The 23163-nt window shown below is 37.8% G+C and overlaps 2 protein-coding genes across 2 annotated transcripts in view; both read right to left on the bottom strand.

Annotated features, from left to right (window-relative positions):
* Positions 1–7887, bottom strand: part of LOC112957882 (multidrug resistance-associated protein 1-like) — a gene marked incomplete at its 5' end in the record, with an annotated part of 30168 nt that extends 22281 nt beyond the window's left edge. Inside the window, 7 exons of the mRNA XM_026051644.1 lie at positions 59–196; positions 789–854; positions 1961–2215; positions 3542–3719; positions 4736–4893; positions 6132–6273; positions 7832–7887. Of these exons, the coding sequence (XP_025907429.1) occupies positions 59–196; positions 789–854; positions 1961–2215; positions 3542–3719; positions 4736–4893; positions 6132–6273; positions 7832–7887 (993 nt within the window). The remainder of the gene's footprint in view (positions 1–58; positions 197–788; positions 855–1960; positions 2216–3541; positions 3720–4735; positions 4894–6131; positions 6274–7831) is intronic.
* Positions 7888–12582: 4695 nt separating this feature from the next.
* RBM11 (RNA binding motif protein 11) lies at positions 12583–19769 on the bottom strand. The gene is made up of 5 exons (XM_026051650.1): positions 19668–19769; positions 16484–16646; positions 15379–15457; positions 14179–14272; positions 12583–12950 (listed from the first exon to the last, which is right to left on the bottom strand). Exons 1-5 carry the CDS (start codon positions 19767–19769, stop codon positions 12621–12623), a joined length of 768 nt encoding a protein of 255 aa, XP_025907435.1. The 3' UTR covers positions 12583–12620.
* Positions 19770–23163: the final 3394 nt, after the last annotated feature.

Below are 23163 nucleotides of genomic sequence, written 5' to 3'. Positions count from 1 at the left end.
CCTGAAGCAATAGGTAACTTATCAGTCCTGCATGAATGAATGCATTTATAAAACAGACCATAAAAGGAATACACGTCAATGTTAGCATGGAGTAAGTCGCCAGATACCCAGATGACTTCAAAACATCCACTTCGTGTTCTCTGATGCTCATGACCTTTCTTTGATATGAAGGTTCCCACGCATAAAGTTTGAGAATCTGGAGACATCAAACAAAGAAGATACTTAAATAAAGCAAAGAAGCATTGATCTTGCATCAGAAAATAAATTTAAGCAACAAATTTCATTGACAAATATTCTGCAATCCCAAAATTAAAAAAAAATCTGAATGTTTTATAAATCAAATCAAGACTTATGATAACTCAAAACTAGATTTTTCTTACGGAAAGTATGCTATAGCCCTCTTCTATGCATTTCAACATGCCCTTACATATCATTTATGATGAGGGGGGCTATCTCGAAGTAGAAGCAAGAGTAACAAATGAAACTAGTTAATTTTAACGTATTTCCCCTCTGCATGAACATGGTTTTCAGCCATCTATTAACACATTTTATATTCTCTTTAAAAAAAGATGGTAGCAGAACTATCGTATTAGGTTTAATAAGCTTTTTAAATGAAATTAAACTTTTTTTTTAAATAAACAAACTTTAAAATGAATACACTAAAACATTTTTTCTCCATTTCTGCTAAAGAATACTCGTAACACCTTTTTTGATAAATAATATACATTCTATCTCCACAAGCTAACAGAGAGACAAACAAACAAAAAAATCATAAGTTGTGCCGTTACCTTTATTCCATGTAACATTTCACTCAGTAGTTTGACTCGTTGATCTGAATACCTCATTTGGCTTTTCTGGTAAAAGACAGTAATGCAATAAATACCTTTTATGCTACTTGGTCTTTCTGAAAATAAACAAACAAACAAACAACAACAAAAAAAACCAGCAGCACCACTAAAAAGAACCCACTTCCACTGCAGTGACATCATTTTCAGATAACCTTATATTCGTATAATTCATTAAATAGGATGGAGAATTATTAAATATGCTATAATAATATAAAAAGATATCCATCTCTCATGGATACTGTATATGGATATATATATGGATATATATATGGATATATATATGGATATATATATGGATATATGTATGGATATATGTATATATATGGATATATATATATATGGATATATATATGGATATATGTATATATATGGATATATATATGGATATATGTATATATTTGGATATATGTATAAAAAAGTATCCCTCTCTCATGCTCATCACAGCAGGGATCTAACTGAGCGTATTCTTGGTGCACGGAGCTTTTCCTGCACCAGGAACTGAGGGCTTTGGCTGCCATGTTTTTGAACCATCCCAGCTTTATAAAGAAGCTCTTAATATCCAGACTTCACCACATGTGGTGTGGCAAGAATAATTGTCAGTGATGAATATGGACAATGCAGGGCTAAGAGAATTATAGCATGAAAGAAAGCAGAAAGGACAGAGCACATGTAACTCCCCACCTCTGACGGAATTCCTAAACCTCCAGAGAATGTGGTAACTATGAGTGAGCTGCTTAGCCTGGATAATAGAAGTGAAAGAGGGCTATAATCTTTGAAAATCCTGTATTTGATGAAATTACTATTGTAACATGTACAAATGTAATTATTTTTAGATTGAGTCATACAATAATTTCTACTAATATAGAAATATTCTTTTACTATAAAGAAAATGTAGGTATCCAATCTCAATACAAGTTTAGCATAAGCATTTTTTACCCCAGTTATGCTTCCCTCTTCAGTAAAAAATACCCTTGGCTTAGAGTTGCTTATTGCTTTTAATTAAGATCTACCACAATGATTCTCATATATGCAAAATTAAATAAACAAACAAAAAAAATCCCTGTATCACCACAGTCTAATTTCCCTTTGCTTTGTCTGTTTACATGTCTCACCTTCAGACTTTCTACTCTGGCTGCAATGAGCGCGTTTATGGGTACAACCAGAAGCAGCACTGCAACACCTGCTAGGACAGAGGGGCCAAGTTCTTGCCACAGAAAGATGACAGCCACAAGGATCTGAAAAGGTGCTGACCACAGGAGGTTGAGGTTCACAGCCAGCTCCATGAGCTGCTGAGCGTCCGCTGACATCAGGTTAACAATTTCCCCAGTTGTGTAACTGCGACGGGAGGAGCTCGCTAAAGTTAAGGCCTGCAACCAGAAATGACACAGGACAGAAGTCACAGAAAGCAAGAGTTTTCAGGAACTGCTGTCTTTAGGTGCCTCAGAGGAACTGAAAAAAGGACAACGATTAGTAAACCCGAACTCACTGAACCAGACTTGCAGCTCTTGATACTAAATACATAGGCCCCCATGRTGCAAGCAGAGCCTAAAAAGCTTCAGCTCTGGGCTAGCCTAGGCAAAAATACACATATACATACACACACACACACGATCTCTTTCTCTCACCGACTGGTGCCTGGCATTTTTTCACTGTGCCATCTGTGACTCCTGTGGCTACCAGGGCAGTGCTACAGCATCACACTTCCTCACATGCCTCCCATGTGGCAAACACAATCTGATCTGCTGGTCACTGACTGACTGTTCAGAGTGAGGAACAAACTGTAGTCCCGCCATTACGAGTCTTGCAGTACTGCTCTGCTTCCTTCCTCCCTCCCCAGCACACTTTGAAATGGGACATGGAAGGAGGAATTCCTCTTCCTCAAGCATTGCACCTGAAAAGTGAAATCTCGTGTGCTGCTTCATAAAACACACRCAAGAGCTCTACCAGACTTGTGCCATTCCTAACAAAGTAACTAAAGGCACAGCACAAAGGAACTAACTTCATCTCATGTAGCATAATTAATTAGCATTATTTGCTATAATGCTATATTTGCTATATCTCAATGTACTGCAGGATAGACATGATTACTTTTATTACTGTGCTATTAGTGACTGCATTCTATGCGAAAGTGTTACRGGGCCCCTATTATATTTCATCAGAGTTGGCTAAGTTCCACAGCAGTTAATCATCTTAAAAATAAATTAAAAAAAAAAATCTAACTTACTGAATAGCCAAATCAACTGCAAATCAGTTTCATTAAAATAGAGAAATTCTTCATTCTCCATGCGGGAAAATCTGGGCAATTTTACCTTCTTCTACTCAATACCACTATACAGAAAAACAGTGATTACCTGCATGCTTCCTTTTATCCAGACACCTCGCCTAGAAAATTTCTCAAGCTCTCCCAGTAAATCTGTCGAAATTAGGCCTAGTCACAATAGGAAGATTCCAGCTTCTTTGTGTATTTCTAGTATTCTCTCTGTCCAAAGTATTTAATTGCAGGACTGGAAGAGAAACACTGCTGAAATTCCAWATTATTCTAAATCATCCAAATAAGGTCAATCTGTTAGCCAGCCACCAGCAGTCTAGAACATCTCGAGGTTTTGAACATGCTGACAAATCTAATGTTTTCTAAAGCTGAGGGTTTATTTTGTTGGTTCATTTGAAGAGAAAGTAGAAGAATACATAATTACCTTTTTGTATATCAGGCCGACAACTGCAGTCTTGATTTTGATTGCAGTAAGCATGTTGTGCCGTTGATATAACTGATGGATAAGAGTTTGAGAGAGAACCACAACAAAAAGGGCAATAGCATAGCCATAACCCCTGCTGCGTGAACCAGGGTGACTTTCACTCAGTGCTATCAGTGCTCTGAAAATGAAACAAAATAAATGTTAAAACCCATATATGAAATCAATATCTGACAACAGAAAGGTCAATAAACTAATACATGTACAACTTAATTAACCCACTTCATTCCTAGAACACCAGAAAGGCCATAAAGAAATGCTATGTTAAAAAATGGCAGTGCTTATCCGCATTTTCCACTTTGTCAGCACAGAAATAATTCTCAAATACTACCCTAAAGATGAATTTACTCCTGCTGACTTTATTGACAATGCCATATAAATACAGAATGGCAAAAAATATATGTTTTAGCAAGATATTTCTAATTAGAAATTCCACATCTACCTATTACAGCTGGGAGAGAGAGAGGAAAGGCAAGAAAATTCTCATTTTTTGCTAGTAATAGATTTCCTTAAATAGCTAAGAAATGTGGAGTCTTCCTAAAGATTTTATTGTTAATAGTTTTGTAACCAAGCACACTATAAGATTCCTCTGATACCTGGTACAATCTGGTGGTTAACAGCAATTATGTCCATTAGCTATTTTAAACACWTTAGTATTTGACAGATGCTTAACACCTCCTTGGCAACAATGATTTATAAAAATCAATCTCATCCGATTTACGGTTCTAGCAAAATAACATAGTCACTGCAGCTTTCCATTAACTGATGAAGCTGCAGATATTATTGCATATTTAAGGGCTTTGTTGAAAAACACAGATGAAAAAAAGTCACCGTAAAAGCAAGGGAGTTAAATATCTTTGCATTGCATTTGTTTTTATAATTCGTTTCATATTTAAGTACATTAAATACTAAAGTATAATATTGTGAAGTGGAGCTACTGCTTTTGCCTCAGTCCTTTGGCTAAGAAAGTTGTGATTATTTGAGCTTTCCTTCAATAATAAAGATGAATCACATAGAGATGACCATTGTAAAACCATCTTGGCAAAATTCTTAAGCTTGGCTTTGATACTGGCAATCTTTTAACTTTATTTTTTCTGTTAGTCTTTGAACATAAAGTAAAGCACATTAAAAACTTACTTCATTATCTGTGGACCCGTGAAAGCCAGAGTATCTGCTGTAACTTTCAGAAAGGCAACTTTAATCAACAAAAATTTAAAAGTTTGCCACAACGGGGAAAGCAAAGATGGTTTAGAGGAACTTGTTCTCGTAAACAGAATTCTTTTGATGCAAGATGCCTGTGAAATAACAAAAATATGAACAGAAATTAGAGAAGAAATCACGTTCTCTCTTCCCATGCACACAAAAAGAAATGGATTAGTGTCCATCTGTAACCAACACTGCCCTTGCAATCAAAAACACTTAATTTCCATCACTGGAAGTGGAATACAAGCTTTTATGTAAGAAGTAAAGCATAGTTTTATTTAGAAGGCTAGCAGTCTAAGGAAAGGGTGAATATGGTTTCTTGGGCTATCCCAACCATCCACAATTATTGTTAGAAATTACTTTAACCCTTAACTGATTTTCTCAGGTCAAAAATTTTAATGGGCACAACAGAGGAAGTCTTCAAGGAAGCTCGAGATGCATTATTTATAGGCTCACAGTAATGTTTGTGTTTAAAGACAACTTTAACTTCTACTTCCTTTCTACTTTTTTTCAGAATATTTTCAATTATTGAAAAATATATTCTTTTTCAGCTTGAATTTAGCTTATGAACAATTACAGATATCCTTGCCAGGGCTCAAAACAGTAATGCAGCTGTTCTTAGAAATTACAATAATAAAGGACAGATTATTTTCTAAAGATTAATTTGTTTCTAACAACAGTATCTGACCTTACATGAAAAATGTTTCTGAAGGCTTTTGGCAGAAAGTGTGCGGGCGAGTTTGTGGTCAGTAGAAGATAGGATAAATCTATAAGTACAAATAAGAAATACTAAAGAAATACTGGAAAACCGGACTCTACAAGAGTCCAGTTTTCTTAAGCTACACACTTTTATGGGTTAGTTAAGCCCTCACTGCCATGACCTTCCTAGCATTATGGAACTCACAATGCACTTTAACAACAACAAATAAATAACTGTAACTGAAATTTCAAGGATTTATATACAAATCAGTCACGAAAACTCAAGCAAAAAAAAAAAAGAAAGTATTACTACAGATTATGGTTGAATCTTGTTCTCCCAATAAATTCTTAAACTTCCTAACTATTCTAAAATGCTTCGGGTTAATATGAAACCTGTGGTCCCAGATGCTCCCAAAACAATGTTTAATTTAATCAATTAAGAAATAATTTAAGAATTCAAAAAAAAAATCCTATAGCCACAACAGAATGATTACAATCATGATTGACTTTTCTAATTCATAAAATGTGTTCTGCTGAATAAACAAACAACTAAGTTTTGAGAAAACTCCTCCGGAAGTTAGACTCCTTAAATTTAGGAAAGAATTGTGCCTATTGTCAGAATTACCACTACCTTTAATCCAGTGGCTGATTTTTGCATTTCCTTCCTCCATTGCTTTTCAAACTTGGGACACACACTGTATGGCGAGTCACTTTTGTTCAGTTCAAACAGGTCATCCCTCTCCAATGGCTTCTTATAGCCTATAGATATTAGCCTAAAAGAAAGCAATTAATTCAGACATAAAACACAGGCATAAAACACAGCACACAAAAGCAGAAATTCTAACTCAAAAAATTAACGATACTATGTACAGTATACAAATTAATTCTATATTCAACATTGTCTATAATTCTATAAAAGGCTGCAGACTAAAGGGGTACCTAGCTATAATCAGCTTACATATACTGAAATTCACTTGAAGTAAGACCTTGAACAGCAAATTCTGAGGAAAACTTGCACCTGGGAGTCTGTCCACATTTCTTTGGGGGAAAATATTGTATTTCTTTAGACTTCTGTTTACAACTCAATTCCAAAAAACCCATTGCTGCCTCAAAGCCAGGATATCATTATTATTTGGGATATYAGAGTTCCAAACTGCCTCAAGGCTAAGGAAATATGATATAGGGTTGAAACATCATTATTTAGAGTGCAAGCACTTAAAGAAAGTATATAATTAACAATTCATTATCTTTGTTTGCTTGTGACTGGAAAGAAGGTGTATAAGGTACATAAGTATTCTAATACTTAAATATTTAATTACATCAAGCTGGACAGAAATCTTACATTATTTTCTTCTCTTTTGCTAAACTTTGTGGAAATAATTAAAAACTATGACGAGTAAGCTTGATTTGATGTTTTGGGTGAACATTGTAAAATRAAGGAAATAAATAAATGCAATACGAAAGTGCTGTACTAAGCATACTGCCAAATCTCTGAAGAAAAAATAAAAAAAAATATATTCGTGCTCTAGCAATGTATGAAACTGGTAAAATTATATCTTCCTTGAAAATGACAGAGAACTTGAACTTCAGAGGGCCACAGTTTCCAAAGAAACTCTGAACCCTTGAAATAATCCTATTGTTTTTTCTCCATTTACTAACAGTAAATACTATTTTCAATTTTTCACTAAAATTAGTGATATTGAATACTGGAATTGAATAACTACTACAAGAAGTAGTTCTAATACTCTTAAACACTTTTTTTCCCCCTCATTCTTWGATTTTTGAATTCTTCAGTTTATGTGTCTGATTGAAAAGCAGCAAGGATGAGTAATGGTCAGGAGACAAAGAAAAAGATGAAGTTGTTTGAAATACCATTGTGCATCACAAGTGAAGGAAACTGCGTAACTTGATGTAGCTGAACTTTCAGTTCCTATTTTTGGGTGGAAAACTTTCCCAAGAAGCAGAGGTGCTTTAGTGGTGCTTGTGAGCAGGTGATCTATAGTAACAAGAACATATGGCCTGTCATAAAGGGTCATGATCAAGCATGAAATCACCTACTTGGAAACTACCTTAGATACCCTAATGAGTATTTGTTCCTGCAGATCTAGAAAATTGTTTTATCACACCTAAGGCTCTATATGGGGGTTATAATCTTTGATAAACACAGATAATAAATACAAAGGATAGCCTAATTTGGCTACAGGAAGTAAACAGTAACTGCAGGCTCAGATTCTAGGCTGAGTCTAAAGGAAGGTATGCGGAATGTGGGTGTATGCTCTGCAATTCAGTGAACACCAGTGAACGTCAGCAAAGAGTTTATTAAATTCTCACCTGCTAAACCAGGAATACGTTAGTTTACTAAAGAGAAAAACACCTTCTTCAGGGCTGCTTTTCTGTTAAAAAAAAATGAAAAAAATATCAGTGCTACTAGAAAAAAAAAAATTTTACAAGAAATATAATTATTGGAAGCTATTTAATTCTGAGCTATAATGAGAGCTATTGGTGGAAATAAAAATAAAAAAGATATTATGTTTTATATATATATTTATTTATTTTAGTTACAATTTTACTCAGCATTTTACAAATTACCAGAACATTTTTTCACAGCAGTATTTACCACCTTTTTTTTCAGACTGGCCTCCCAGACTGTCTCCTCCTCCTGCCCTATTCTGTCCCTTCCTCCTGCTTCCCTGCTGGTATCCAGTCCAACCCAAGGCCTGTGCTAMACGTGCAACTCTTTTCATTACTTGCACCATCAATAGGCTCTTTCTCTCTTAACACCAGGCATGAAGTACAAGAGAAATGTACAGCAGTTTAATAAAAGAACCTCCCTCTCTCTAAGAAAACATAAATCACCACCTTAGCTTGACTTTACACTGCATGTGCATACTTCAGAGAATGATAACATGAACAGTAAATCATACACAATATAAATAAACCTTCCTCAAAAGCCTGATTTTTTTTTCTATTTACTTGATAACCTATTGGGAGAACAGCAAACTCCCTTTGTATTTTAAGACAGGAAGGACTACTAATGTGTAAACTACATTATATATATAAAGTAAAGGGGAGGGGAATATAAAGATTGTGTCATTGCCAATTTCATACATTGTCTGCTGAAATATGTGTAAGAAAGGAAAGCAAATATGAACTCTCCCACACTTCCTGAGTAATTCGTATCCACACCCTCAGCACACCTGAAGAGGAATTTCTGTGGCTCAGAAACTTAAGTGTCACACTGAAATCATTTCTAACAAGAAACAGATTTCTAACACTCACAGATTTGTGCTGTAGGTGGCATAAAAACTCATCTGTCAAAAATACATAGTACTGGTGCACTAAGACCCTGTATGTTTTCACAACAGTAATTTGTTGTGCTTTCAGTCAAAATAAAACAAAACCTAAAAAGCTAAAGAAATAAACACACTGGAAATAAATGCACATATGCACCCAAAAAGTTGTCTCTGTACCAAAAAGCATAGCTTGCTGTGCATRTGATGGAGAAGCTTGCCCTTTGGTATCAGATTTATGTGTCTGTCATTGTACATTACGAAAGGTTAAATCCACACACAGCRTTTTTACTTATTAACTTCTACTAATGCAGAATGGTAGAAATGTGGGCATGGCCATCTATTGGCTTTGGTCAAGTCCTGCTCCCACTTCTGCCATTAGAAAAGTTTGCACTTCCTTAAAAAAAAAAAAAAAAACAATAAAAGCAGAGGGGAGTGAGGGGGACAGATACACTGAACAAAACTCTGGTCTTAAAAATATTCTCTCTTGCCTATAAATTCAAAGTATGTATCCCAGGACATACCTGCAACACATAACACTTCTTAAGTGCATTTTGACCAAAAAAAAAAAAAAAAAAAAAAAAAAAAAAACAACAACAACAAAAAAAAAACCTTCAGGAAATCCAAATCCAAGCCGGCACTCCTTCACTGCCTGGCAGCTTGGGGTTGAAACCTTGCTTTCCTATAGAAGTCATGTGGGTTCCATCATAGCCTGACCACCCTTCCAACAAGCAATTTATGGGATTCTCTGACCGTGTTTATTTAGACAGGCCCCTCTCTGGTTCTGGCTTGTCGAGGCTGCCGCTCCCGGTGCCGGCAGGCCCCGCCGCATCCAACTTTATCCGTCGTGGTCCCACCAGCCGCTCTCCACCTCTCGCAGCCCTTGACAGCAGCCCAGTAACCCCGAGCACGYAGCGAACCGACACCTGATCCCTTAAGACCGGGCAGCCTCCTTCACCCAAGCGCACGCACTCTAATAAAATACCCCCCCGCGCCGCGCCCGGGCCCCGCCGCGCCGCTCACCTCGTGGAGGCCGCGCCGTGCCCCGCGGGAGGCGCCCATGGCGGCCCCGCTGCCCCGGGCACCGCTGCAGCCGCCGCCGGGGCGGCCGCGGCCTCGCGTCGCTTCGCGCCGGAACGGGGCGGCGCGACGGCCGCCGAGCCCCGCCCCGCGGGACCGTTAACGGCCGTTAAACGCGTAGGCAAAGCCGTGCAAACGCAAACCCTTACAATCACAAACCCATACAAGCGCAAACCCTTACAATCACAAACCTGTACGAATACAAACCCAAGTACACATCGGTTCCCTGTTTGAAGTGGAGCGCCATAGTGTGGTCACTGCCTTGTACTGTTGGATCGCATGTAAACGAGTAGTTTGGCCGTGTCCCGAGTGCTCCCCTTGTGACACACCATGSCTACATATTCTCTTAACACACTGAGGGGTTCTGGCTAAGCGGCTATTGAGAGGTGCTACAAACCCATGCTTCCCGCTTCCCGCAGGGAACAAAAAGAGAAGGACTAGGAAGAAAGCGGCTAAGAAAAATCATCTYTAGAATAGGATGGCTGCTTCATCATGTACACACATATGATCATGTGTGACATTTTTGTCACACTCACATGTCACAGCTCACATTTGATCATGTGTGATCTCCCCGGTACAGGGAGGTTGTGGGGTCTCCTTCTCTGGAGATCTTCCAGACCCGCCTGGATGCCGCCCTGTGCCCCGTGCTCTGAGTGTCCCTGCTGGAGCAGGGGGGGTTGGACTAGATGGTCTCCAGAGGTCCCTTCCAACCTCAACCATTCTGTGATTCTGTGATTTTTTTGGCATAAAATTGTGCACAGCAGATTACTGAACCTATCTTCTGGGGAAGATGGTCAAGGACATACTATCATGGTCTAAAGTTTATCTAAGCTAATTCTGGTTTGGGAATCCATCYGGTTTCATCTGGTAAAGGCAAGATCAAGGTAATGTTAACATATTCTTCCTCTACTTCCTCTACTTGGCTATGCTTACTCTACTTAGCTATATTTACATTTAAGTTTAAAGAAACTGAGTGTATTTCTCTTGTTAACTTTATTATCCTAGCAGCTTCTGTAATCCGCAACTGACTGGTATATTAGTCATATATTTCACCAGAAGCTGGATAATATTTACATAACATAGATTATATAGGTTATAATCTAAAGTTACTGATACTATCTAAAGTTATAGATCTATAACATAGATTATTTAGATTATAATCTAAAATTACTGATCTGATGATAATTGTCAGCATGAAAAGACAGAATAAAAGATAGATGTTGCAGGCATTTGTGTGGAAGAGTGGAGGGAAAAGGGAAAAGGGAAAAGGAGTCAGGCAGACTGAGAGTTTCTTAAAGATGTAAGGTGTAGAATTTTGTATATACTCTTTCTGGAGATGGTTGAACTTAGTTTTTCTGCGAAGGTCACTGGAATCTAAATGGTAGACTTAATTTTATGCAGTATTAAATAGTGGAAAATTCTTTTTTTTTCATTTTCTCGTATAATAGTATCATACAAGTGTTTCATCATACTTTGTCTTGTATTAAATGTCTGTATCTGTCTGCAAGTGTTGATGGTAACTGTGAGGAGTTAGAAGTTGTGAAAGATATTGAATAGATCATTTCACTATCTTGATTCACCACCATGTGAGTTTATTTTTTTCTCTGCTAAACAGAAGAAGACTTTTCTTCTTAATAGGCAGTAGAAATTCACCTGACTCCTGCTCTTATGCTACCAAAGAGAACTCTAATGGAGATACTCCATTACATTTTCATCATTTGTTACAAATAACAAATTCATTGTTCCTCCTTCTCCAGGACAGGAGGCAACAGCAATGAACTGAAGCACAGGAAGCTGAACATGAGCAAAAACTTCTCAACATTGAGGATGACAGAGCCCTGAACAGGCTGCCCAGAAAGGCTGYAGAGTCTCCTCTGGAGGTACTCAAACCTGCCTGGAAGTGATCCTGTGTGGCGTACTCCAGGGRGTTTGGATTAGATGATCACCAGAAGTTCCCCCAACTTTAATACTTCTGTGATTCCCAAACAAGCACTAGAAAATAAATTTACAGAAAGATGCATATATTCATATAGTTCTTGTSAGTTCATATTGAAGGTCTAAAGTATAAGGTCTAAAGTATACACATTCATTTGAGTATTGATACACGTGCAATTCATGTAATTGCTGCAAGTGACCTTATTTTAYCCCCCCCCAAAACTACTAACTGGAAAAAATCAGCTCTAGCGTATGTACAATATCTATAGATCTTTACTATAAATAACACCAGAGCTAAGTCAGTAAAGACTCTTACATTTAGTGGAAGGGAATGTATGCTGTTCATGCTTTAGTGCCAAACATAAAATCTTGATCTGACACTCAGAATCTCTGTCCTGCTCATTGCTTTGACTTTATCAACATCTTCAGACAATTACACTGTTCACAATAATACATTCAAGATACATCCACTGGTGACAGAAGTGCTTCATGAATGGCTGAAATTAACACAGAAATKTAATGGAAGTACATAGTGAAATAACAATTCTCCACAGTTTCTTGGGGAAAATAAAAATACTCTTTTCCCTTTATTAGGAAAATTTCATCTTCTTAAATTTTTTCCTATATCCTAAATAGTACTACAGTGTTAGGATACTTTATACATTTCACATTTCAAATATAATATCATACACATTGAGAATTACTTTTCCTAATAAAGTGCAAAGAGAGACAATTTCTCCTCCCCACCTCCCCCCCCCCCCCCCCCCCCCCAAAATGCAATTAAGTCATGGAAAGAATGAATCCATTTCACAGTATTAATGTTTTTTCTTCTTGGCTTTGCACTTGTAATTTTGATCACATTCTCTGTGTTTCTTTTTGTCATTCTCAATACAACTGTCACTGTCACAACTTAGATATTCTCTCTTTCTTTTGGAGGTGCTTTCATCCTTCTGGTACACTTCAGAATCACTGGAGTGTGGCAGGGCCCACTTGAAAGAATTTTGTCCAGGCTTAAAATTTGCAACTTGATTCTGACAGGAAGGCAAGAATGAATTTGAAGGCAGTGGTGAAATCATCTGATTGAAAGGAAATTGTTGACCCACTGGACTGTGTACTGTGTACTGTTGTCCTAAAAAATGGTTCATCTAAGAGAAGTAAAAAAAAAAAAATGTTAATACTGTTCAGAGAAAGTTTTCAAGAGCTTAAATTTGCATGCATTACAGCTTCTATCTGAAAATACTGACAAGTGTTCTCCTGACAGCAAGACTTCCTACTGACTAGCAGTGTATGTCCTATGTGCAGACTCCTAAGTACTTGGCAATAAGTACTAATTAAGTGCCTGGCCCATGCAAATAAAGGTGAGGGATATGTGTGTATGGGGTAACATGTGAGAAGAGCTCATTCTACTTAAGCTAAGCCTAGAGCAACAAGTTCTCACTGGAGACTGCCAGCCCCTCTCTATTTCTGTCCTCAGGCTGCAGCTAGCAGGAATAACCTGACCAAAGTTGACCTTTTCTGCTAAGGTGKTGGATCATCCTCCAGTCAGACTCGSTGGTACCAATACTGCCTCCAGTATCCCACATTAAAAGACAGCTTCATTACTACTGATCAAGGCTCATCAGAATTAGAAGCTCCACAAAGGCGTTTGGTCAGCTGGATTTGCCCAAAAGGCTGCCATGTGAAGAAGCTACTGCAGTTGCCTTGCGGAATATCTCRGTAGGGATGAGTTAAGGAAGAACAGACCAGTAGCATCATGTTCTGTGAGAGAGGAACTGGAGTAGCACTTCTTGCTTCTTAGTGCAATAAAAGCAAATAATGCATGTGAGAGCTGCAGAGACATGAACACGCAGAGTTCAACAATAATCGTTGCCCTGACTCATTTCTGTCATTGCTTGTGGTGGTTTGTTATGGGAGTTTTCATTTGCTTTCACATAGGGCGATGTTTTAGATGTGGGCAAATCTGAATCATGCTGGAGAGTTAGGAGACTCCCTGACTGAATTCCTGGGTATGAAAAGGCTATGGCTTGCATGGCTCTCATTCTTCTAGGTTAGCTTGTCTCAACAACAGGGCATGGAACAAGAAACAGTAAAGAATTCCTCCTGTAGATTTTCTCAATATCTTAAGCAATACTTTAAAGATATTCTATGACTTAAAGACATTCTTAAAATAAAAAAAAAATAGTTTGTTTCTCTATTATAGTATCCTTAAATGATAAAATTAACTGATTTCATATAGTCAAAGTTTGTAGTCTACAGTACATTCTGAGGTATCATATAAGCACCTTTATTTGCAAAAAAGTAAAATGTCTTCAACTTCACAGATTCCCCTTGCTTCCCYTCTTCCCCCATTTATAACTTTTAGTACAAACTCACTGTCTTTTGAAAGACTGAGAAGTCCTGAGGTAAATTATTATTCATTGGAAACGGAGTAACAGGAAATGGAGGATTTCCATAAGGTTCTTGATACCTAGGTTAAACAAGCAAATAAACAAARGACAGCCTTTCACCAAATACTGCTTACTGTAGTGCTGATATCTAACTATTGGGATAGAASAAGTACATCCATGAGAAGGATCAAGATGTTAACAACTGAATTTCCATGAAAAAAAGCATAGTAAGACAAAGAAAATACATCCTAAGACTCAGTCTGTGTATCATCTTCACATCTACTTAAGGTCACAAACTCGAAAGAGTTTCCRATTTATCTGTTGGAGTTTAGCTCCTGTGCAGGGTTCTGTCACACTTCTGAACAAAAATACTGAATTTGCAATGTTGCAAAATACTGAAACTAGGGTGTTTGTAAYTCCTTTGGCAGTTTGTGCCTGTGCCTTCATATGTGTGACAGCTGCTCGTGCAAATACACATCATTATGAATAGAAACTATTATGAATATAATTTTTTTTAAAGCTCAATTCCATTATTAGACTTTAAGCCCTAGGAACTATCAATGGAAACATTTCTAGTATGAACACTGTACTTCAATATTCTTTTGTTGTTTCTATACCTTGTAAAAACAAATGAAGACTGGAAAGCCAAAGCTGCTTGAACCTCTGGATGCAGTCAAAAGTAGGCTTATGGCTGCTTTTATGAAGAGTCTGCAGACTGATTCCATATTGCAAATTTAAAATACAACATATTAAAATCAAAGGGAATCTTTTATGGCAATATAGTACAGTTATTAAGAATCTGTCTTAACGATAGAAATCAATTATTGTGCCTTAGAATGGAGGCACATTAATGTCTCTGCTAAATGTGTGTGTTTTGGACAAAAATGAATGTCACATGAATGTGCTAAAATATGTTACATTAAAAATATTTCCTCTTAAACTATTTGAAGAGAATCCTGGGTTATATTCTGATTTTTCTGTTATATTCTGATTTTTACTGTGTTAGGACCTTGTTCTGTTCCTATAAATAATATCAGAAAGGATAATTTTTCTCATTTTATACATCATATTTTTGAAGGATAGTGCTACTCTTTGTAACACAGTACCTTATTCTACCACATCAATTCACTTTTTAATGAGATTAAAAAGCAATCATGCAATTAAATTCACATGTGATATTTGTTACCTATATGAAGGTGAACATGTGTCAACAGGGTTGTCAAAACYGTGTGCAGGGTTGTTCAGTTCTGAAGAGTGTGAACTCCCTATAAATGAGACAAAAGCATAATAACTAGTCAGTTATGACTGTTTGATTAACCAGTTAAAACACAGAAAGTGCTCTGTCATGAGTGGTGAGCTAACATATTAGAGTAGTTGTAAAGGCAAAAGTGTCATATCTCAGCAGACAGAAGTCTGTATCATCATTTTAATSCATGAAAATGTTCTTTTTTTCAAACCTATTTATAGAGGCATAAATCAGGGTTGTTGAAATTATCAAAACCAGAATCATTCCCTCCCATCCGCAGGCAGATGTTTCTGATTTTAGAAACCTCAGTCATTTTAAGTGAAAACAGRAGCTATTCTATACAGCCTGCTAAAGAACAAGTACTCCAGTATGAACAKTAGAGCTAAGTATTTGGGCAACAAACACTGCCTTGATCATTAGTTTTACAGAAAGTTTATTTATATAAACATAAAATGAAGCATATGAATTTGACTGTATTCTTCTCTCTATAGTCCCTCCTGCTTAAAAGCTCTGGTATGGCCTTAGTATAAAGCCTATCATCAGCCTAAGTGTAACTTGTCATGTAAAACTACCATGCCAAAGTTGAACATGCTTTCCATAGTGTGTGGTCTGAGCTGGATTATAAATTATGCTGTTCTAAGCCAACCTATTGTTTCTTTCTAAATAAAGAAGACACAAAATATGAACCATTCCCTATGCAAAAGCCAAGGTTTGGCTTGCAAAAAGGTTACCATTTCTTAAAAAGAATGGACTGCAATGTGTTCAACTCTAATTATCTTTCTAAAAGAGTTTATAGAATTACAGAATCACAGGATGGTTAAGGGTGGAAGGGACCTCTAGAGATCATCTAGTCCAACCCCCCTGCTCCAGGAGGGACACCCAGAGCATGGGGCACAGGGCGGCATCCAGGAGGGTTTGGAGAAGTCCTCGATGCAAAAACTCTACAATCCTTTTTTTTTTTTTTTTTTTTTCTTTTTCCAAATAACTAGAATTTAATTTTAGCAACTACTCAGGCAAACTTAACCATTGAAACTTCTGAACCTACCGAGCCGATATTGCACTTTAATTGGTCTTCCATACAAACGGATTCCATTCAGCAAAGCTATTGCATAAGGCACTGATTCAGTGTGCTTAAAGCAGACAAATCCAAAAGACTTCGGTTTTCCTTCTTTGTCCTTACAAATGGTCACTTTGGTCAATGGTCCAGCCTGAAAGAAATTGTTGTATTATTTTCTCATATAACTTATCAGAGTGTCTTTTCATCTGGCTTTGAATGTGTATTTCATAATGAAGAGTATAAGTTTCATTACTTAATTTTGAACATGTGTCTCCACACATGCTGGCCACTATTTCTGAGCTTTCTCTATTAAAGCATCATTCTGTTTGTTCTCTCTTATAACTACACAGTTAGATCCTCTTCACTTTTCTATAATCAGCTAAAACAAAACTATGAGAGCTATATGGATTACAGTTATATATCCATTATGTGGTTATATGCATACGGGAAGACTAAGTTATCAATTATTTGTGGTACATACACAGCTATCAGCACAATTGCTATAGAGGTTTGTGCCCAGCTATTTTAACTCCGCAAACTGATAATACCACTGGCTAGAAGTGACCTTCTCCATTACTTTCTGTTTAAAATCCTAAAATGAGTAGTATCAAAACTGTAAGAACAAACCTGAATACAGAGGAGTACTCACAGAACAAACCCTAAACACATATAGAACAAGTTTTCTGTTAAGAACTAACACTAATGTATGGCAAGGTATCAAGAAACCACTTATCTCATCAAGGACAACATACTCTTTTTGATAAAAAAAAGGAGGAAAAGAGGAAACCTAGCCTGAAATATCTTCACTGAAAAGGCATTCCATCTCCACTCATTTGCAATGCTTTAATCTAAGGTTAGTATTTCCTTAAGAGCCAAAATAAAGCAGTGATATTCCATAAATTTTAGCTCTATTTTCAAAGAAACTGTCATTTTCATAACACATGTTGAAGATGACGGATCTTTATCAAGACTGAATATTAGTCAGTGAATTAACGTCTTCTCGCCAAAAAGTSTGCAAGTTCGTAAAGCTGATTTAGCAGGGTGAAAAGAGAGGGCCCGAGGATGTTTCCTCTTGGCCAGGAGTGTGTAAGATCCAACTGTTTTATTTAGGAGGATGCAACATGTCACGTAATTGCTGACCTGGGTAGGTTACAAAGTAATTCTCCAAATATGGTCACAGAATTACCAAATGTCTGAATCACTGATGGAGTATTCATGGTTTAGCTCAGGCAAAACACAATTTAACTTATGGCTTAACAGTTTTACAACAATTAAAATGTCCATAAACAATTAGTTTCAAAATAAATACAAAGCATATGTTCAGATGTAAAACTTAAGGCACAGAAAGTAATTTACTTTATATTCTGCATTTTTGGGCATTAAGAGTGATGATGTGGAGCTGTCTTCTTCCAAGTTATTAGACTGAAGACAATAAAGACCTTTATATGTAATAACAACATCTGAAAGGGATACATTTATCTTGCCATCTGAGTRTAAACTACTCCTAATTTAAGTAAGAATTCTATAATTCTGTGATTCTAAGTAAGATGTTTCTTTCTCAAAATATGAGCAACATTTCCTTGCTTTTGTCCTACTCTTCCAAGGAAAAATAGAGCAGCAATATAGACAAACACTAAGGATCGAAAACAATGTACCATTTTTATTTTCAGTGATATTCATTTTCAGGCAATACAGTAGTGCATAACACCTAAGTTTCTGCATATCTTGAAGTTTGCTTTTTTTTTTAATAAAATGTTTATTTTTCTTCAGTGACTCTTCAAGGCATTTTTGATGTTCTGCGCTACTCTACAATTTTTCTAAAAATGACATATCTAGTCTTCTGATTATTATTTGCCTAGTAAAGAAGATCTGTTTTTTCAAGAACTAAAAGCAACCAAATCATGTGCTTTGCAGATCAATCTTTTAAATATGTGGCCTTCACAAAWAAAAATATGAATAATTTAAGTAAGTAATAATCATAAATATTTTCTCCTCATTTGACAGGAGGAATACTAGAGCTCAGGAGCACATTTTAAGGCTAGAATGTACTATGAAGACCGAAGAGCATATTCTCCAAGAATGGAMAACACTGCAAACAGAAGCACAGGTTGTTGCCAGAAAAATCAGAGAAGGGCGAGTGAGACAAAGAGGAAAGTAAGTAGGTGTTACTGGGATGGCCTAAAGACATGGACAGAAGTCAGCAGTTAGATGAACTGAGGCAGATCAGGCAGAACAGGCATGCAGAACTGGATTCTAGGAGCATCCACCTATTTTTATCACTTTGGTGCCAAGATTTGTGTCATATTACTCATGCCTTGCAATCTTGCCTAGTTAATAGGATGACTTCCAAATGAAAAAGATGAATAGAACTGATCAGCAGAAAAAGCTTTGGTTAGCAAATGAAAGGAACAATCTTTTATTATTATTATTATTATTAGTAGTAGTAGTAGTAGTAGTAGTAGTAGTAGTTTTAGTTTTAGTTTTTAGTTTGTTGACGTAACAGATAGAGGCAAGCTTCATTCTGAGATTATAGGAACAAAACCGATTCATGAATGCAAACCTGTCACCATCCTGTTGGCTCAACTGTCCAGCCTGAGTACTTTAAGCTTCAAAAAGATTGTCTAGGATCGAACGAGGAGAAAAAGAAAGAAGAAAAAATCAGGAAAAAACACGAAGGTTTTGTAAATGCCAGAGATCAGAACTGAAACGGAACCAGTACCTTAAGACAGCCCAACCCTGAAGCAAGTTTCTGTATATTGGTAGCRTTTAATAAATGGGTTTTTGTTTCTTTAAACGATTGAGAGTGTAGTCAGCACAAGAAGAGATTGCAAAGGACATATCTCCTCTTTGTTGCTGTATTTCCTCCTTRCGTAACTCGACCTCTAAAGGTGCASTTTAAATTCCAATTTGGAAAATAAATAAATGAATAAATAAAGAACCAAAAACCCCACCACCGGCAACAACAACGTCAAAAGCAGCTCTGGCTATTTAATACAGTCCTTCCAGCCCCCTGCAAAGAGGGCARATACAATTTTAACAGCCTCTCAAGTATCAGACATCAAAAAGGAGGCAGCCCGCGGCCGAGGCTGCCCGTTACCGAGAGGCCGGGGAACGAACCCGGCCCCCGTCGCGCCCGTCCCGCTTCTCCCCGTCCCCCCTTTCCCTGTCCCACCTGCAGGAAGAGCTCGTAGAGGATCTCCTCGCGCACGCGGCTCTCCAGGTTGCCCACGAAGAGGGTCCGCTCCGCCGGCCCGGCCCGCCCGGGCGACGACATGGCGGCGGGCGGGCGGGCGGGCGAGCGGCCCCTCGCGCCCCGCGGCCGCAAACCGCCGCGCGGCGGCCCGCGTTGCTGGGAGACGTTGCCGCGCGACCGGGCGCGTTGCTCGGAGACGTTGCCGCGCGACCGGGCGCGTTGCTCGGAGACGTTGCCGCGCGGCGAGGCGCGTTGCTAGGAGACGGGCGCGAGCTTGGAGGGGGAGGAAGGGGAGGAGATTTTTCTGAGTTTTAAGACCTGCTATGAAAATAAACCATAGAAAAAGCTCTATTCGCTSCTTGCCGTCTTGTGGGCTAAGCGGGTACTGCAGCTGCTTGTCACTGGCAGGGACAAGCTTCAAAATCTTCTGGGGAGCTACAGTCAGCAACAGGATAAAGCGTTTTGGTAGATGCTAATAAATGCAAAGTTGGAGGGTTGGAAATTTTACCTTTCTCAATATTCTTAAAAGAACTAGGGCATGAATGCTGCCTTTAAAGTTGAGATTAAGCCTGCACTCCCACTTACTGCTTCATGGTTACTTGGATCCAATGCACACTATCCATACATATATTTAAAGTTTTATTTTGGAAAAAAAACAACTCCCCCCCCCTCCCCCCCCATATTTCTAGAAGACATCTTTCTAACAGCAATGTAAAYAGCTTTCAAATAAATTATTGTTTTCCCTAAGCATTAATGATGTGCTTTGCCTCCATGCCCATTGTTTTCCAATGGAGATTTGGTTACTGAATTGTCAAGTGTAAGCTAAACATCAGTATTAAACTGTCTCTTTTTCTTATATGTACTTACAGGAAGGGATTATCAATTAACATGAGTTATGAGCTACAGTGCAGCAAGTATTTAGATTGAATTTTCCTCCAGACAGGCAGGATTATTTCTTTTCTAGTTTTCCTGTAGTTAAACAGTCTGTGTTGCTAAAATGGAGTCTTGCCTGAAAGGAAGCAGCGCACATAGGCTAGTGGCTAGAGGGCAGTGAGCATTTGYTCTGAAAAGGGGATATAACTTGATTCATAAGGAAAACGAAAATTTTTAAGAGAGGGGGATTTCCCAGGATTAGGAGATTTTMAAGGGCAGAGAGAAAAAGGTAGGAAGGTAAATACCGCATTTACGTATGACTACAGATCAGGTGATCAAGAACAAGAGTCTTGCGTAAGGATTTGGTTTTAACTTTGGAAACACCATGCAAGAATTCTTAAATCCTTTTAGCTATGTTTGCTAACAGGACCTTTTGGAGCTAAACTGAACTGTAGGACTGGCTGCCGCTCTGCTGTCTGTAAACCACAGTAACCTTTACTTGTTTTTGCAGTATAATAAACTTGTCTTTTTCTTTTTCTTTTTTTTTTTTTTTTTTTAATATGAATGATTGACTCTTCCTTATTTTTTTTTTCATTCTCATAACTCATGGCTCATTCACGGGTTGTCACCCCTATGGCTCTGAGCACAGTGGGACACAGACTGCTCAGGAGGCAGTGCGGTGTCTTGCCACCGGTTTGCACAAGCCACTTTAGGAGCTGGTAACTCTTTCAGTGTGACACTGGCACGTCCTTACGAGAACAGCAGTATGCAGAAAAATCTTAACGTGCAGCAAAGAGGAACAGACAGTACCCGAACTTTCAGGGTCTCCAGTTTGTGTGTGACACTGGTACCTGCAACTCACAAGCACTGCAATGAATCTGTCTGAAAGTGGCATGTCAGTAGAAACCATAGTATGAGCCTTAACTGCATGATCTATGAATCTCCAAGCGCCTCTATTTGTTAAGCAGAGCCACTTTTTGTTGCAGTACCACTCTTYGTTGTAGAGTGGTGGTAAGCACTCRTTCAACAAGGTGATTAATTATGAAAAAAATTCTAAATATTTAGTTAGCGGTAGATTTGTACCTGGTCCTGGTTTCAGTGGGCTTTAAGGCATGTTTGCTTCACAGGCTGTTATATCAAAATGGGTGGCATAGTACTTTATATGTGATATGGGCCTACTGGTTTTCAGTTCYACAAGAAACTTAAACTTTCTTTTTTCCCTTTTGCCTGTGAAAGAGCAAGCAAGGACRAGCAACTTATTCACAGGTATTAGCATGTATTAGCATTAGATGTAATTTCAGGTACATATAAGAGAATTTCTTCTAATATGAGGCAATTGGCTCATGGGTAAGTGTGGCAAGTCTTTTAGTAGAGCTCATTACTGGTTCCAGTACCCAGCATTTTCCTGTACAGAGCATTTTCATTGGTGCTGAGTTCTCCATCCTTAACTTGCTAAGCCTGCATAGCGAGGCTACCTAACCAAAGGTTGCCTGAATACACTCAGTTTTCATTAGATGTGACAGAAGCATATGACTATACGTAAACATAAACTATAGTGTTATTTATTCTAAGAAATACTTTATATCAATATGTCTCTGTTTTCATAACAGTAGTTGTAGTCTAAGATGAGGGATAAAGAGGGACTGCAAAAAATAACAAGTGTTGCCTTAATGCACTTCAATGAGAATAGCATGACAATTTTGAGAATAGAAAACATAACTAAACAAAACAAAASTTACTGGTTAAGCAAGGCGTTTTGCATGTGAATAGTCAGGCTGCATTGTCTTCTGGTCATCTTCGAATTCACAGGGGTAAAGACTTTAAAGAGACTTCCGAAAGGTTATCACCTGCAGAAACTTTTCTTGCACAGTTTTGCTGAGCTCTGGGAATGCAAAGCTGACTGTAGAGACTGATCACTGAGAAGTAAATAAGGAAAAGCCCCCTGTTACTGATGGTGGAAGGAAAAGAAGGAAACACAGACCGTACCTGTGAAAAATCCACCATCTAGAAAACATCTCTGGCATGTCTGGCATGCTTCTGCATCATATCTAAGTGGTTCTGGTATCTCCTTTTTTTTTTTTTTTTTTTAGACCTCCACAGTGGAAGTAATTGGGCTAGATATATGAAAACCAAGCATTCAGTCTTCTAACTGGGATAATGCAGAGTTTATCTGTCTCTTTGCCTTACCAATGAACTCCAAGAAAGTTTAGTTTGTCCTGTTATATCTATCTGGTGAACTGAGTTGTTAATAAATTAGCTTCACAAAGATAGATGTTTCTTCATTTGYTTTACAGTTGGAGACACAAAGAGAATGAAGCTAAGTGACATACTCAGAATACCCAGCAAGTTGGTGTCAGAGTGAGAATTATAAACCTGGGGCTCTAAACTCCATCTTTCTCCCATATACTTTCCCAAATGTGCTCTAGATTTACATTAGAGTTACTCTTTAAAAAGCTCAGAAAATTATTTTGTGTGCAAGCTAAACCATGGAGAGGTAGATCTCAGAATTATTGTCAGGTTCTTACAGAGAATTTGTTCCATAGCATATATGACTTCTTATTGCAAGTTTCTTATGCCCATCCCAATGTCTCTTAATTCCAGG

Source organism: Nothoprocta perdicaria, unplaced genomic scaffold (assembly GCF_003342845.1).
Source record: "Nothoprocta perdicaria isolate Ctin4 unplaced genomic scaffold, notPer1 scaffold_78, whole genome shotgun sequence".
Lineage (NCBI taxonomy): Eukaryota > Metazoa > Chordata > Aves > Tinamiformes > Tinamidae > Nothoprocta > Nothoprocta perdicaria.
Note: the sequence above shows the minus strand (reverse complement) of the source record. Positions and strands in the feature narration are given on the sequence as shown.